The following is an 18315-nucleotide window of genomic DNA, read 5'->3' on the forward strand; positions in this document are numbered from 1 at the left end:
GAGACCCACTACACCACTATCCTCCATCTTTCTCCCTTGCAACCCCTCGCCCTAGAAGAATGAACTGCCATGGGTAATTCTCCAACTGATCCCTCTCCTTCTCTCTTCACTGACACACGGAAAGAGGGGTTAGAGAGAAGTAAAGAGAGAGAGAGAGAGAGAGAGAGAGAGAGAGAGAGAGAGAGAGAGAGAAAGTAAGAGGGAGAGAGAGAGAGAGAAAGTAAGAGGGAGAGAGAGAGAAAGTAAGAGGGAGAGAGAGAGAGTGAGAGCGGGAGGGAGGGAGGGAGAAAGGGAGGGAGAGAGCGAGAATATTCCGAGGCCCCAGAAGGCAGAGTTATCCGTGACAGAGAGTGATGCCCACTTCCCATCCCTCCATCTCACCCGTCCCTTCCTTTCTCCATCACTTTCCCTCATTCACTCGGTCAGAAAGAACAAGCTTTTCTTCTTTTCCTTGTCGACTCTGTAGATTTGACACGGTAACATATGTGTCGAATCATCCACTGTATCACCGTCCTCTAACATGATTCATCGATCTCGTTACCACTTCACACGACTTGATGTGTATCATAAAAATAAATTAAATCCTAATTAAATGTTTGATTTTGACAAATTTCTCTGTATAGGACAGCGATATGCTCGATAGGTTGGGGGGGCATTTAGACAGAGTTGTGAAATTGTCTGTGATTGCTTTTGAAATTACAAACAGCATAAGGTGCTTTTTCTGTTAGTATCATGCGTTTTCTTTATTCCAAGGGGAAGGGCACGCGTTCTTAGACCTCATAGTATTACTGCATTATGGATCTTTTCATAAAGTATAATAATGTACTTTACGGTAAGACTGTCTTTTATCATGAGGGTGAAGGGGACTGTGTGTGTGTGTGTGAGAGAGAGAACGTGTGTCTGTGTGTGTGTGTGTGTGTGTGTGTGTGTGTGTGTGTGTGTGTGTGTGTGTGTGTGTGTGCCTGTGCGTGAGTGTATGTGTGTGTGAGTCCACCCACCCACATTGGCATTTTTAATAATGTGCTGTCAATCTCAGTCTCAGAATGACCATTTTGCTAACACTCCCTAAGACTCATAACTCTCTCCACCTGGGAGGGAGAATACTTTTTTTTACATCATCACCCAGCAGCCAAGAGATCACTAATGGAGAAAAACATCCAGCCAAACGCAATAACAGACCTGCCTATGATAAACCCTACAGGCTCAGAAATGCCAACACAATCAAACCATCACCAACAGCATCAAAAAATGACTGGTTGTGCCTTCAACGTGTCCTTGGCAATAATGATCCTCTCTCTTCCTTTTCTTCTGGGTATTCAGTAACCCCCTGTCTATGTTAAAATGGCAACTTGCCCTATAAGGTGTGTCTCGGAGGCATATGCCATTTATTTGACAGCGCTAGCTGGCTTCCGTCTGGCCAAACAGGGTTTATGGCGGAGGAGGGGAGGAGGGTGGTACAGAAGGAAGCATCTGCCACCTGTGTGTGTGTGTGTGTGTGTGTGTGTGTGTGTATGCGTGGTGCCGTCTCTCTCTCTCTCACTGTGTGTGTGTGTGTGTGTGTGTGTGTGTGTGTGTGTGTGTGTGTGTGTGTGTGTGTGTGTGTGTGTGTGTGTGTGTGTGTGTGTGTGTCCATGGGGGACACGTCTACCTCTGACTACTTTGATCTGAGCTCATTTACAACTCCTCCTTGCTAGATGTGAAACAGACCTTACGTCTGGCCAAACAAGGCTTATAGGGGAGGAGGGTGCTAAAGAAGGAAGCTCCTGCCACACTCTGGACACACACACACACACACACACACACACACACACACACACACACACACACACACACACACACACACACACACACACACACACACACACACACACACACACACACACACACACAGTTTCCTAAAGAAGCTCCCTGAGTTGGAATAACCAGCAGCATTACATCACGTCTGTGCAGGCTACTGGCACCCTTGGCCCCTTTAGCCCCATCGCCATGAGCATCACATCAGACATCCAGCATGTGACCTGTTAAGAACAATGGAGGGAGAGAGACCCCATTTTCTGTTGTCAAAAGGCAGTGTACAAATACAAAGCTGTGAAAGAATGACATGAATACACTGTGTTTAGTGCAGTAGCTAGACGTTGCAGAGGGGATGAAAAGATGAGATGGAGACTAGCGTTAGAGGGGGATCTGGGTCTGTTGTAGTAAAGAGACGAAGACCTCTGGGTTACATCCACCCCCTGATGAGAGAGAGAGAGAGAGAGAGAGAGAGAGAGAGAGCGAGAGAGAGAGAGAGAGCGAGAGAGAGAGAGAGAGCACAACCATCATGAGGTGTGTGAATTTGTGGGTGCTTCAGAGCATGAGTGCGAATACCTGCACCTGCGAGAAATATATTGTGCATATATGTTTGTGTCTGTATTATGTGTTCATAATTTCTATCTGCATCTGTTCATGTGTCTCTGTGCATGTGTGAATATATTTGTGCATGTATATTGCTGTGCGTGTGCGTTGGTTACTCACAGGTATTTGCCGTGCCCTTGGGGATGGGTAGATAGGAGCCTGCGCTCCACGTCCGGCCCTGGTAGTTCCTCTTACAGCGGCCACAGTCCGGCCCCGTGGTGTTGTGCTCACACTCACAATTTAGCGTCTCTTTGTCAAACACACAACTATTGGCGTGAAGGTTACACTTGCACCTGTCGAGGAGGAAAAAGAACAGAGACAAGAGAAATCAACACCTGTGGAATTTTCACTTTCAATCCCAGAGCTAAAATGTGGGATTGAAAGAAAAGAACATGACAGAGAGAGAGAGAGAGAGAGAGAGAGAGAGAGAGAGAGAGAGAGAGAGAGAGAGAGAGAGAGAGAGAGAGAGAGAGAGAGAGAGAGAGAGAGAGAGAGAGAGAGAGAGAGAGAGAGAGAGAGAGAGAGAGAGGGAGGGGACAAAGAGTAAGTATTTGGACAGTGCAGAAGGGCAGGGTTTCCTTGAGGATGATTGCATGTGAACAAAGAAACAGAAACAGAGGTATTCTCAGTTTCAGGAGAACAACTTCAAACAGCACACACAGCGCCAAGGATTCCTCAAAAGAGTCGGCATCATTATTTTCCCTCTTTCTTCTGCCATGAAAGATGACTTATTTATAATTGTCTCACTGGAGGAAGTGTAATTGCAGTAAGGTCACATTTAACTAAGCGAGAGTGAGAGATTGAGAGAAAGGGGGGAGAGAGAGAGAGAGAGAGAGAGAGAAAGATCAGAGAGAGAGAGAACAGACTAAATGAAACAAGTATTGTGGAATTGTTCAACAAACCGGGGAGAAGAGAGTTGCAGTCCCCCCCCCCCTTCTCTCTCTCTGAGTTTGTACATGTCAGCTGCTTCAAGGATGTTAAAGAGCAGGACCACTCTTATTTTGGCAAAGTAAAATAAAACTAGGTCTTTAAAAGATAAACAAACTAGTGAATTCTTATTCTCATCCTACTACAATTGTAATATTACAGTACAACAACATACAGTAATGTCTAGTCAATACTCAAAGTGACCACTGGGGAGATACAAACTTTATGCAAAGAACGCATCTCTAATCCTGACAATGGCACTTGACACAGAGAAAGTTTAGCTCTCAAAACTCCCTTCCTTTCTAAATATAAAAACAGCTAGCATTGATTTTGTTGCAAAGAGTCAAGAAGGTTGCAATTGTGTTGCAATAAACTGTGATCTCTATTTATCCTAGGAGAAAGAGAAATGGAGGTGGTTGTGTGACTTGGAGTACTGGCGTTGGGAGGTAACTCTACTCCTCTGCTGGGACTGTGTGTGCAATGTAATATCATGTATGTATTGGTGTCCACATGCAGCCTCACCCTTGGCCTCCCATCGCAGATGAGAGGAGAGTCGTAGTCACTCAGCTCTCACCATTCATGTCTCTACAGCAATATGAGAAGACATACTTCCAAAAACAATTGACAGCAGTTTAATTTTGATTGACTTTCTGAAAAATGTGGTCTTTTCCCCCTCAAAGAATAGCATTACTCAGCGATCTACTATGTTGAGACAGGAAGAGCCTCCCAAGACTGTCAGCTGAAAACACTACATGAAAATGACATGAAAATGAATCATGTGAATTGGTGTTGCTCTGATGGGTTCATATCAGGTGAAAATACTGTGACTCTTAATTTCTTTCTATTGCGAGCAGGGCTACAGTTTATGAACTGGTGTTGCTATCATGGCTGCGTATCTGGTAAAACAACAATATATATTTATTTCTATTGGGAACAGATCTCTATTAGGAGCAGTGAGGAGGGTGTTGTTGAGGAATGATCAGCCAGGGACAGCTCAGCCTACCATTCCTAACACTAACAACATGGTGAGAGACTCCAGTGACAGCTGGCAGTGTTAATCCCTCCATCCCTCCACCACGACTCACTGCGCCAGCTCTAAAACGCTAAGCCTGATTCACCAGATAAATATGACGACTCACAAGGAACAACACTCCTAAACCAATCAGCCGACTTTGATCTATCTTAGCAGCTCTCCGTTCATCTGCTGTGGCGGTGGAGGAATGGCTGATTCCTCATTCTCTGATTTCAGGCCGCCTCGCCGTCACCCACCGATTAGGGCCACAACGCTTTCTCGTCATGTTTGTCCCTGGCTGTGTCTCTCTCATTCTCTCTCTCCTCTCCCCCTCTCTCTCTCTCCCTCTCTCTCTCCCTCTCACTCTTTTCTGAAGGCCTATAAGATCACCCGTCCCCCTGCATGAATATGGGTGCCCATTATTAAACTTATTATGGCGTGGCGTGTCGGGGGGAACGTGCCGCGCTGTAGCGTTGTGGCGATGTTGTAGGAATTGATGTGCATCATGCTCTAAAGTGCTTCAGGGTGATGAACGATGCCTCCATCCCCGCAGGTATACACGCTCAGCATAAATGATGGGTCATTATTTTCCTCAGGCTCCCCGATTTGCATCTCATTACCCAGAAGGCTGTTGGGTGGCGGTGGCGACAGGGGACATCGCTATTACAATGTGCCTCACACTGAAGAATGAACAAGCAGCCTTTACAGATAATAGACACCCATTTGTCTGTCTGTCTGTCTGTCTGTCTGTCTGTCTGTCTGTCTGTCTGTCTGTCTGTCTGTCTGTCTGTCTGTCTGTCTGTCTGTCTGTCTGTCTGTCTGTCTGTCTGTCTGTCTGTCTGTCTGTCTGTCTTGTCTGTCTTGTCTGTCTTGTCTGTCTGTCTGTCTGAGCATATGCTACCTAACCAAAATGTTAAATGCAGTGAGGTTGTGAGCCGGTTAAACTGTATTACTTGACATTCTGATCAGGCAGCTACCTTTCTCTGTTCTCCTCTCTGTTCTCCTCTCTGTTCTCTTCTCTTTCTCTCTATAACTGTCGGGGGGTCTGAGACTTAGACTCCATGGAGAGGAGAGCCTTTTGTGGTGTAACCTTCAGGTCCCCTCAACACCGGAGACATTTTAATCATCGGGCAGAAATGAAATCGTCACGCGCTGCTGGCATAATGAAGAAGAGGCCGGGTGGTGGGCCCATGGGTCTCCCAGCCCTGTGTGTATGTATGTGTGCATGTGTGTGTGTGTGTGTGTGTGTAGAGCCATGGCCCATGGATCTCTTAGCTATTGGCTCTGTCGCGTGGAAAACAGACCCAGGCCCCAGGTGCCGAGGGAGGCCCTAGGAGAAGGGGACAGCTTAAACGAGTAATGCTGTAAACATGCATTTAATCAGATTTGAATGGCAAAGCTCCTCCCCTGGGCACTCTCACTTTCACTACCTGTCTTCAATTAATGCTAGTCACCACACTTTAGTGCGAAGTGTGCGGATATGGGTGCAACACTGAAAGGCAAGTCTCTCTATGTCTCTTTCAGACTTTCTCACTTTCTGTCTGTCCCTTTCTCCCACTCTTTGTCCTCTGTCTCGTTCTCTTTCTGCTCCTATGCCTTGCCTCAAATTAAATATTCATAGTGGTTAGGCAATGTTTTGTTTTCGTGTGGTACTTTCAAAGGGCTATCGCTCAAGGCGAGTTTGGAGAGCCAACCACTGTCTGCTGCTCTGCTAGAGGTCATGAGGATATTTATTCATAAAATTACCCAGGAGGCTGTGTGCTCATTGCTCAGACAGGTTAACGTGCTCAAGTGGAGGAAAAAAAAGAAAGGGAAAATCAATGCTGGGGTTTTGCCTTTTTTGTCTGACTTCAGACTTCCAGTCTTCCACCCACACTTTCTTACATCTGACAAAAGGTTTGACGTTCTCCTTGAGATGGAGGAGACAGAATACATTGTACAGGTCTGATTTATTTATTTATCTTTTCCAAAATAGACAAGCGGCAGAGTCGTGCGATGATGCGAGTGGAGTGGAGCTTACACCCAGCTCGCCTGAAGCACCGGAGACTCTGACCTCCAAAGTAATGGGATTCTGATTGACAATGAGGGACCAGACGGCATGTTGTGCACTCTCCAAACCAATGTTATTAGCAAAAAGAAGAACAACACAACACAAGGCCTAGTTTCCAGGGAAATTGTTCTTCCTTTTTCTTATAATTTTATCTATAATCTCTTTCGAAAGACACAGGCTATCTCATTATAACCAAACAAGCACTTTTCCCCCAACCAGCATTTTCTTACCGTGCCTTTGTAGCTAGACATATCAGTCGCTAATTAATCATAATTATACACAAACGAAGCCCACACATGGCCATGTAACGGTGCTGATCCTACCAAATTGAGCAGCGTGAATGAAACACGGCCCTTAAGTGGGTTCATTAAGTGAAGCAATTAAATTCAATCAAACGTGCAGGTGTTATTGTAACCAAGCGAATAGGGTTAAATACTCCATTAATAAATGTTGCTTTGTTTCAGCATTCTGTCTCCTGTAAGTGAGCAACAATAATACAATGGAGGGGAGGGAAAAACGATCAAGCTCCGACTCGATTATGCAAAGGCCAAATTGAAATAGAATCCCTGGAAGGAATACTAACAAGGCCTGAAGGTGTCCACAAGTAATGTGTCTGGGTCGACACAACGGAGTCCGACCATTACTGAGAGCCTTATCAGGGACCTAACCACAATTATTTCAAACATTGTGACTCGCAGCAATAAGCAACAACTCCTTCTGCCTGAAGCTGCAATGATGTTGAAGGCATTGACATTGAGCCACCCTCCCCTCACATCTGATCACACACACACACACACACACACACACACACACACACACACACACACACACACACACACACACACACACACACACACACACACACACACACACACACACACACACACACACACACACACACAAACACACACCCTTTCTTGACACTTCAGCTCACATTAGATCTAAACAGATCTCCCTCTTTCTAGCGTGTTAGCTGCTAATTGCCTCCTGATGAAGGAGTTGTACAGCCTTCGTCTGGCCTGCAGTGCAGTGTAAGAAGTGAGAACCAGGCTCTGGCTCTCCTGAGTAGCCCTTTGCTAACAAACACACACATACAAAAGCTTGCGCACGCACACACACACACACCCCTTAACAGATTTGACAGGGAGAGAAGTGGAGTTCGGGACAATCCTCCGAATGCTTGATGACTATAAATCCTTCTGCTGCTCTGTCATTCGCTACATACTTTAATCTGAGGCTGCCATCATTTAAGTCCTTTGTGGTGACAAGGGGCACGAGGGGCATTGTACAAAACAAAGTCATCAGCGATTGGATTAGAGTTTCAGAGTATCAAAGCCAATGACGAATTTTCAAACCGCCGCTTTACTCACATGTGTACTGGCTCTGGTCCAACCCATCGGTTTATGGAACAATCAGACGTGTTCACATTCGGTGAAGGGTCGGGGAGGTACCTCAGATCCAGACACATTGCGGAGAAGAAACTAACGCCCGTGGGCGTGGCGTAGCATTTGGCTGGAGCGAGGAGTCTGGGTAGCCAGTGAAACCCTCCTCCTCATCTTGACCCGAGGGGAATGAACCACTCTTATCTGCCTTGCCACCGCCAAGCCTTCAACAGCCTCATCTTAGTGGAGCTCTGGGAAGATCGACATATCTGGATCTTTCAGTAACAAAGGTGTCGAGACACAGCAACCTTTTCAAGGATGTTATCAACTCTAAATTGAAGTCGGCCTATGTACTGTGCACATTACCTCATGGAGTTGAGGAAATGATTGAAATGGCTCAAATATATAATACTCCTTATACGGTTCAATAATATAAGATACAGTTACCCAATAGCATGACCTGGTACAGCTCATTATAGGAATATTACATTTGCTCCATTAGTAATGCGATACGCTTAAGTAGCCAATTAAGTTGTGAAGTGGAATACAAGTGAACGACCCTGCAGCTGAACTATGGCACTCAGCTTAAGACGTGGTCATCCAAATGATCTTAATGAACGGTTTGAGTCGGCGGAGAGGAGGACAGACAAGCGGGTCAGACTTCAACATGAACCCTAATACCTCATCTTAAAAAGTAGGGTTTGCTGGTATGAATGCTGAAGTAATTTAATGCGAGGTGTTCCTCTACGTTTTGCCATCCACTGTGAATGCTGTGAGGGCTGTGCCATTACTAATGCATGCTGGCTGACATGTTATCCAAGCAGGAGTCAATCAAGAGGGCTTTACTGTGGCTGACATGCCAACCCAGGTCAATAGAATCGAGTGGTTAGCGACTCTGATACCCCATCCCCCTTTCTGCTAAAAGACTATTGGATTTAGAGCTGCTGGGGACAGAGGAGAGGAGAGGACGCACCAAGGGGGTAAGGACCAATACCAATACCATTGGGGAAAGCAGAATAGGATTTCAAGGCTGGAAGTCACTGCTCTTTGAGTACCAAATGTGAGTGAGCTTGTCATTGCAACAAGCCACATAGAAGCAAAATCAAAAGAGAGAAGAGGCATTGATCAGTTTGGGTCTGTAGGCCAGAGAGCCTGCCATTGGACACACTGACCTACGTGTCACGCCTGCTCCCTCTCTTCCCCTCCCTGGCTCTCGAGGGCACCAGGCTCCCCAGCATTGCGAACTCCTGCCACCATCATTACGCACACCTGCCTTCCCCCATCACGCGCATCAGTGATTATTGGACTCACCTGGACTCAATCACCTCTGTCGTTACCTTACCTCTATATGTCTGGTTCCCCGAATCTGTTCCCGGCTTTAGCATTAATTGCCGTTTGTCTTTGTATACCCGTGTGCTGATGCTGTTCCTGTCTTGTTTTTATATCTGTTCCAATTAAATGTTGACTCCCCGTACCTGCTTCTCATCTCCGGCATCTGTACTTACACTATGTGGGTCTGAGTGTGGGGGTCAGTGTGTGTGGATCTGTGTGTGTGGATCTATGTGTGTGAGTCAGTGTGTGTGTGTGTCCACATGCAACCACATCACACTGCCTTTGACACTAACCCTGGGTGAGATACTTCTTTATGTATTGGTCAATGCTAGTTCTATAATCTATTGATGGCTTCCCGCTAGTAGCAATGCCTGGTAACACTAGAAGCGTAGAGGCAGTCAATTTGACTTCACATGAATTTAAAATTGAAATATCTCGGACATTTTTTAAGTCCCCTTCATCCTTGACTTTTACTAAATAAGTATATTTAACACACGTATGATGCTCAAATGTTGATATGACAAACAGAATTTGTGTAATAAGCAGTTTTAAGACGACATCATTTCTTTCCCCTCTTTACCTCAGTCAGCCTGCGCAGCTGATGATGGTCCATAGAACCTACACCTAAACTATATCTAAACTAATGTCACACGTATAATAAATATTAGCCTGAAGACAGGATTTAATTGACAGAGAGGTAGGGGAACAGATCCTCCTACAGAGTCACATGCAGGTAAGACAATTTGATTTCTATATAGTAACAGAAAGAGGCATCAAGACACTTACAGTATCTTTGCCAAATAACTCTCAAAATTTAAGAGATGAGCTGTATTTCAAAATATAAAATATAATCCCTGTACACCTGAGCATGTGGCAGCAGATAGCCTATAGCAGTGGTTCCCAAACTTTTTATAGTCCCGTACCCCTTCAAACATTCAACCTCCAGCTGTACCCCCTCTAGCACCAGGGTCAGCGCACTCTCAAATGTTGTTTTTTGCCATCATTGTAAGCCTCCCACACACACACACGCTTTACGATACATTTATTAAACATAATAATGAGTGTGAATTTTTGTCACAACCCGGCTTGTGGGAAGTGACAAAGAGCTCTTATAGGACCAGGGCACAAATAATAATATAATAATAATCTATAATTTTGCTCTTTATTTAACCATCTTACATATAAAACCTTATTTGCTCACTGAAAATGGTGAATGACTCACCACAGGTTAATGAGAAGGGTGTGCTTGAAAGGATGCACATAACTCTGCAATGTTGGGTTGTACTGGAGAGAGTCTCAGTCTTAAATCATTTTCCACACACGGTCTGTGCCTGTATTTAGTTTTCATGCTAGTGAAGGCCGAGAATCCACTCTCACATAGGTACATGGTTACAAAGGGCATCAGTGTCTTAAGGCAGCCAAGGCAGGATACTCTGAGCGCAGCCCGATCCAGAAATCTGGCAGTTCACAGAACCGCTTGTTGCAATTTCGATGGGACTCTCTTGTTCAGATATCGGTAAGTGGCCTGGAAGCAGGGCATGAAAGGGATAAAAAATCCAGTTGTTTGTGTCATCCGTTTCGGGAAAGTACCTGTGTAATTGCGCACCCAACTCACTCAGGTGCTTCAGTATATCACATTTGACATGGTCTGTTAGCTTGAGTTCATTTTCACACAAAAAATCATACAATGATGGAAAGACCTGTATGTTGTCTTTGTTAATGCAGACAGAGAAGAGCTCCAACTTCTTAATCATAGCCTCAATTTTGTCCCGCACATTGAAAATAGTTGCGGAGAGTCCCTATAATCCTAGATTCAGATCATTCAGGCAAGAAGAAACATCACCCAGATCACAAGTCTCAACGTCAACCGTGAAGAGGCGACTCCGGGATGCTGGCCTTCTAGGCAGAGTTCCTTTGTCTAGTGTCTGTGTTCTTTTGCCCATCTTAATCTTTTCTTTTTATTGCCCAGTCTGAAATATGGCTTTTTCTTTGCAACTCTGCCTAGAAGGACAGCATCCAGGAATCGCTTTTTCACTGCTGATGTTGAGACTGGTGTTTTGTGGGTACTATTTAATGAAGCTGCCAGTTGAGGACTTGTGAGGCATCTGTTTCTAGACACTCTAATGTACGTACTTGTCCTCTTGCTCAGTTGTGCACCGGGGCTTCCCACTCCTCTTTCTAATCTGGTTAGAGACAGTTTGCGCTGTTCTGTGAAGGGAGTAGTACACAGCGTTGTACGAGATCTTCAGTTTCTTGGCAATTTCTCGCATGGAATAGCCTTCATTTCTCAGAACAAGAATAGACTGACGAGTTTCAGAAGAAAGTTCTTTGTTTCTGGCCATTTTGAGCCTGTAATCGAACCCACAAATTCTGTTGTTCCAGATACTCAACTAGTCTAAAGAAGGCCAATTGTATTGCTTCTTTAATCAGAACAACAGTTTTCAGTTGTGCTAACATAATTTCAAAAGGGGTTTCTAATGATCAATTAGCCTTTTAATATTATAAACTTGGATTAGCTAACACAACGTGCCATTGGAACACAGGAGTGATGGTTGCTGATAATGGGCTTCTGTTCGCCTATGTAGATATTCCATTCAAAATCTGCCGTTTCCAGCTACAGTAGTCATTTACAACATTAACAATGTCTACACTGTATTTCTGATCAATTTTATGTTATTTTAATGGACAAAAAATTCGCTTTTCTTTCAAAAACAAGGACATTTCTCAGTGACCCCAAACTTTTGAATGGTAGTGTATATCACACTGTGGCTGAGGAAAGACACTACTCCCAAGAAAAGTGAACCCCAAATCAATGTAGTTCTCGTCATATTTGCGCCTCTTCGATGGTCCAGTTTGGGAATACCTGGCCTACAGTAACATAAACTAATGAAAATGCTATTGTGTTATTTGAAATACATTTCTTCATATTCGTAGGTTATCCAAGACCTTTATAAACACAACCAAAGGATACTTTTTCTGATAGCATACAGGTATATGAAATGTATTTACTGAAATGACTGCTCATGGCTCAAAGTGGGGTCCTTCGAGCCCTGGCTTTTCTATTATTAAAACATACTGTCCATGTTAGTGACCAAGTCTTTACTATACTAGTGATAGGGAGAGAGAGATAGAGAGAGAGAGAAAGAGAGCGATAGAGAGAGGAGGGGGGGGGGGGCAAACTCAGGGAGAGTTAAAGGTCATTGAAAGCCCAGGTGATCATGGTGCTCTGAGGACTGGGAGGCCATCTGATTGGCTGGGAGACACGGTTCCATTGAGGAAGTGTGGGGTTGCACTCCCTGTGACAAGATTAATTAATTAATGAGATCAGAGAGAGAGAGCGGTAAAGAATCGCTCTGAGGGGTGTGTGTGTGTGTCTGTGTCAGGTTGTGTGTGTGTGTGTGTGGTGTATTTCAGATCTATAGACTAAGCAGCTGTCCATCTTGTTGTTATGTTGTCACACAGTGTTTTATTATCGCCTTTATTAATCCAGCCAGGGTTCAGCTGACAGAGACTGTCGGTAACCTTTCCTCCAGCCAGGGTTCAGCTGACAGAGACTGTCGGTAACCTTTCCTCCAGCCAGGGTTCAGCTGACAGAGACTGTCGGCAACCTTTCCTCCAGCCAGGGTTCAGCTGACAGAGACTGTCGGTAACCTTTCCTCCAGCCAGGGTTCAGCTGACAGAGACTGTCGGTAACCTTTACTCCAGCCAGGGTTCAGCTGACAGAGACTGTCGGTAACCTTTCCTCCAGCCAGGGTTCAGCTGACAGAGACTGTCGGTAACCTTTACTCCAGCCAGGGTTCAGCTGAATACCATGATATCTTTGTTCACCGTTTTATTCTTCTCTCTTATTGCAGTCCCAGTCCTATTGTGTGACTCTGTTCTGCTTGAAGGCTAAAGCGTTGATGGATGGACATACATAATAACTGTGTGTGTGGTTATCTGATGCAGCTGAGCTGAGCTCGCTCTCTGAAATTCTGTTTTCATGACTGAATGATCACATTATTGAACGGCTCAATATTCTCTCAGGAAGTCTGGAAGTTGATCTGAATAAAATCTGAATCAGGTATTAACTGACCGTCAATGTAATCATACTGTGCCATCAGCACAGTCGGTGACTGTGTCTTACACACACAGACACTCATAATGACAATCTCAGCTCGTATGTAAGCAAAGCATTGTGCCATATGGCTCTTTCTTCCCTGACATCTAAGGAGAGAAATCCTCTCATATTATCTACCGTGTCATGTTGATGCAGCCAGATTGGGTTGGCTGGACTGAGCTGCACTGAGCCGGGCCAAGTCTATCTGTCTTTGATGATTAAAAACTAAATCCATGGTCACGATCTCCAAGATAGATAACTATGATAGAGAGGTCCAGGTGTACAACAACTCAGCATCCAACAGCTAAGTTAATCGGAGATTGCATCACAAAATGGGAAAAATGTATGTGTCTGCATACTGTATCTGATCTGTTCTAATGAGTGTTGTGGGTGTGCGGTTGTCTCAGACACACACACGCACGCGCACACACACACACACACACACACACACACACACACACACACACACACACACACACACACACACACACACACACACACACACACACACACACACACACACACACACACACACACTTCACACCATATCTGCCACTAATCAGCGGAGGAGAGGAGGAGAGGAGGATGGTGGTAGAAGTGAAGGAGAGGTCAATGAGGGCATTACTCATGAATATCTGACAGCAGGACTATTATGAGGGGTGAGGCAGGCTGGAGAGGAGGGAGAGGCAGGGGTGAGGATGGTAGGAGGGGAGGGAAGAGACAGTAATACATATCTGAAAGGGGTGAGGAAGGGGTGAGGCAGGGTAGGGAGGCAGGGGTGAGGCATGAGGGAGACAGAAGAGCTACATGTCTAAGAGGGCTATCCATTCATTAAATGGGTCAGCATCTGAATGTAGAATGTGTTGAATGTGTGCCTCAGACAAGAAAGAACAGGGAAAATAGCCGGAGATACGGCTGGCTTCTGCTCCATGCCCCCATAGGACACAATGGAGAAAATTGACTGTCTTAATGTGAGAATAAAGGGTATTACAGGAAACCAGACTGAAAATGGCTGCACTGTAGGCTACAGTATACGTTCTGGCTGAGGTTTACCCTGCATAACTGAAACTAGTCATACTTCATGTATTTAAATATTCATTCAAAGTTCCGGAACGGTAATGTTGATGGTCCTGTCCAGTCTACGTTTCTCAGTTTGTTCAAGTCTTTTAGAGGAGTGGTCCCTCAATGAATTAAGGAGAGTTTGGGGCTATTTTAGGCTGTTAGGGGTACCTCTCAATTGGTACCCCTATATTGTGCACTATATTGTCCCTGGCTGAAAGTAGTGTTATAGGGATTAGGGTGCCACTTGAGATTCATGCTAGATCTTCCCTTACACACATCATGATCCACATTGTTCATTAGACAACATATTGCTCTCAACCCCCGTGCTGTCAACTATGTGGGAGGACTTGTCATTCGAGGCACACTTGAGCCTCTCAACACCCAAACCCAAGACATACAAATTCAATTACACTGTCTGTGTGAGCCGCTAATTTTACAGTGCCCTACCCCATAACAGAGAAAATAATGGAGGAAAGAAAACAGCTCTACTGTGCTCAAATGATCATTAGTGGTATTTGTGATGGATCTCGTTAAAGAAGCAAAAATAGATTTTGGTAGGATTGTTTTTGTCTTCCTTATTGAAAGGCATGGCAGAGAGGGAGGGAAGAATGACTGAGCACAGTCCAAATCCAGCTAGCTTACTGTTCCTGGTATTGGTATGTGAGAGAGAGAGAGAGTGATATGCTGGAAGGAGGCGAGGAGGGAGGAGAGGAGCGGAGGGAGAATGGAGGAGGGAAGAGGCTAGTGAGAGGAGTGAGGGGAATGCCAACTCTATCTCGTGTGCTGGCGAAAATACCTGCATTTTTCCCACCAGAGATATTTGGTGTCATGAAGCAGTACAGTAGTTCTGTACCACAGTGAGGCTGAGAGTCACCTCTCAGTAATATGAACACCGTATATGATGTATTCACCTCTACAGGCCCAATACAACAGGGAACAAGATAATAGTCATGATAGACAAGCATGATAAGAATCTACTGTTTTCTGAATGGTCAATCTCAAGATATATTAATTTTAGGGACATATCAAAATGTACTGCACCCCCTACCCCAAGTTAAAAAAATATTTTCACATGACCCTCCCCTTGTACTATAAAATCAATGAAACACCCTCCGCCCTCATCGAAGTAACTCAAAATAATATTTATGACTACAAATAACAATAACTGTAGCAACCCTGTGTTTATAAACATGGATAGCTACTACTTGGGGACCTATTTCCATTATGGACCCTACATTTGCTGCAGCATATGATATAGTAATATAAGGACTGAATGCTAATTTACTAATTAATTTACTAATTAAAAGTAACTCATTTACTAATCTAATTTATACATCTCCATCTGGCTTTCAAGGGTCACCCTATTTTTTAACATACAGTATATTCGGAAAGTACTCAGACCCCTTGACTTTTCCGCCATTTTGTTACGTTACAGCCTTATTCTAAAATTGATTAAATAAAGGTCCTCATCAATCTACACACAACACCCTATAATGAGAAAGTGAAAAAAATATTTTGGAAATTTTTTCAAATGTATAAAAAATAAAAAAACTGAAATACCTTATTTACATATTTATTCAGACCCTTTGTTATGAGACTCGAAATGGAGCTCAGGTGCATCCTGTGTCCATTGATCAACCTTGAGATGTTTCTACAAATTGATTGGACTCCAACTGTGGTAAATTCAATTGATTGGACATGATTTGGAAAGGCACACACCTGTCTATATACGGTCCCACAGTTGACAGTGCATGTCAGAGCAAAAACCAAGCCATGACGTCGAAGGAATTGTCCGTAGAGCTCCGAGACAGGATTGTGTTGAGGCACAGGACTGGGGAAGGGTATCAACACATTTCTGCAGCATTGAAGGTCCCCAAAACAAAGTGGCCTCCATCCTTCATAAATGGAAGAAATTTGGAACCACAAAGACTCCTCCTAGAGCAGAGAGAGAAACTGAGAAATCGGGTGAGGTGACCAAGAAGCCAAAGGTCACTCTGACAGAGATCCAGAGTTCCTCTGTGGAAATGGGAGAACCTTCCAGAAGGACAACCATCTCTGCAGCACTCCTCCAATCAGGCCTTTATGGTAGAGTGACCAGATGGAAGCCACTCCTCAGAAAAAGGCACGTGACAGCCCCCTCTGAGTTTTCCAATAAGCAACTACAGACTCTCAGACCATCAATCAATCAACATTTATAAAGCCCTTTTTACATAAGCCGATGCCACAAAGTGCTGTACAGAAACCCAGCCTAAAACCCCAAACAGCAAGCAATGCAGATGTAGAAGCACGGTGGCTAGGAAAAACTCCCCAGAAAGGCAGGAACCTAGGAAGAAACTTAGAGAGGAACCAGGCACTGAGGGGTGGCCAGTCCTCTTCTGGCTGTGCCGGGTGGAGATTATAACAGAACATGGCCAAGATGTTCAAATGTTCATAAATGACTAGCAGGGTCAGATAATAATAATGACAGTGATTGTAGAGGGTGCAACAGGTCAGCACCTCAGGAGTAAATGTCAGTTAGCTTTTCATAGCCGATCATTCAGAGTTAGAGACAGCAGGTGCGGTAGATAGAGAGTCCAAAACAGCAGGTCCGGGACAAGGTAGCACGTCCAGTGAACAGGTCAGGGTTCCATAGCCGCAGGCAGAGCAGTTGAAACTGGAGCAGCTGCATGACCAGGTGGACTGGGGACAGCAAGGAGTTATCAGGCCAGGTAGTCCTGAGGCATGGTCCTAGGGCTCAGGTCCTCCGAGAGAAGAGAGAGAAAGAGAGAGAGAAAGAGAGAGAGAAAGAGAGAAAGAAAGAGAGAGAGAGAGAGAAAACAAGATTCTCTGGTCTGATTAAACCAAGATTGAACGCTTTGGCCTGAATGCCAATTATCACGTCTGGAGGAAACCTGGCACCATCCCTACGGTGAAGAACGTTGGTGGCAGAATCATGCTGTGGGGATGTTTTTCAGCAGCAGGGACTGGGAGACTAGTCAGGATTGAGAGAGAGATGAACAGAGAAAAGTACAAAGAGATCCTTCCACCTTCCAACAGGACAATGACCCTAAGCACACAGCTAAAACAATGCAGGGGTGGCTTTGGGACAAGTCTCTGAATGTCCTTGAATGGCCCAGTCAGAGCCCGGACTTGAACCAGATGGAACATCTCCCGAGTGGCGCAGCGGTCTAAGGCATCTCTGTGCTTGAGGCGTCACACTAGGCGTCGAATCCAGGCTGTATCATAACCGGCCATGATTGGGAGTCCTATAGGGCGGCAGCACAATTGGCCCAGCGTCGTCTGGGTTTGGCCGGTGTAGGCCGTCATTGTAAATAAGAATATGTCCTTAACTGACTTGCCTAGTTAAATAAAGGTTAAAAAAATGATCTCTGGAGAGACTGGAAAATAGCTGTGTAGTGACGCTCCCCATCCAACCTGACAGAGCTTGAGAGGATCTGCAGAGAAGAATGGGAGAAACTCCCCAAATACAGGTGTACCAAGCTTGTAGCGTCATACCCAAGAAGACTCGAGGTAGTAATCGCTGCCAAAGGCGCTTCAACAAAGTACTGAGTAAAGGGTCTGAATAGTTATGTAAATGTGATATTTCTATTTTCTTTTATACATTTGCAAACATTTCTAGAAACCTGTTTTTGCTTTGGCATTATGGGGTTTTGTGTGTAGATTGTTGAGGGGAAAAAACTGTTTAATAAATTTTAGAATAAGGCTGTAACGTAACCAAATGTGGAAAAAGTCAAGTGGTCTGAAAACTTTCCGAATGCATTGTATGTGGCCACATTATTATAGGACGAGGTGGGAGAATGATGATCTGCAACAGACAGCACATTCAGTATCAGAAGTAAAAATACAGCCAGACTGGCCTGTTACTGTGCCTTTCTAGAACTTATAAACTGTAAAGAGTACGACTGATCCAAATGGAATTAAACATTCAAATCACATCGTTATTCAAATGAGATTTTCACTGCAGCCTATAGTAGGCTAGAATGTTGTCCTCACTTGAAAACAATAATGCAATGATTCATTGCATTGTGGTGTTGTAGGCTAGTCTAGGTAGGATAAT

General features: G+C 44.6%; 1 protein-coding gene across 6 annotated transcripts in view; it reads right to left on the reverse strand.

Moving 5' to 3' along the window:
• ntng1a (netrin g1a) overlaps positions 1-18315 on the reverse strand; it is a 149029-nt gene that overhangs the window by 40848 nt on the left and 89866 nt on the right. For all 6 annotated transcript variants that reach the window (XM_045702102.1, XM_014157326.2, XM_014157321.2 and 3 more), the window contains exon 4: positions 2515-2687. In XM_045702102.1, coding sequence (XP_045558058.1) covers positions 2515-2687 — 173 coding nt within the window. The remainder of the gene's footprint in view (positions 1-2514; positions 2688-18315) is intronic.

Source organism: Salmo salar, chromosome ssa19 (genome assembly GCF_905237065.1).
Source record: "Salmo salar chromosome ssa19, Ssal_v3.1, whole genome shotgun sequence".
NCBI classification, from domain to species: Eukaryota; Metazoa; Chordata; class Actinopteri; order Salmoniformes; family Salmonidae; genus Salmo; species Salmo salar.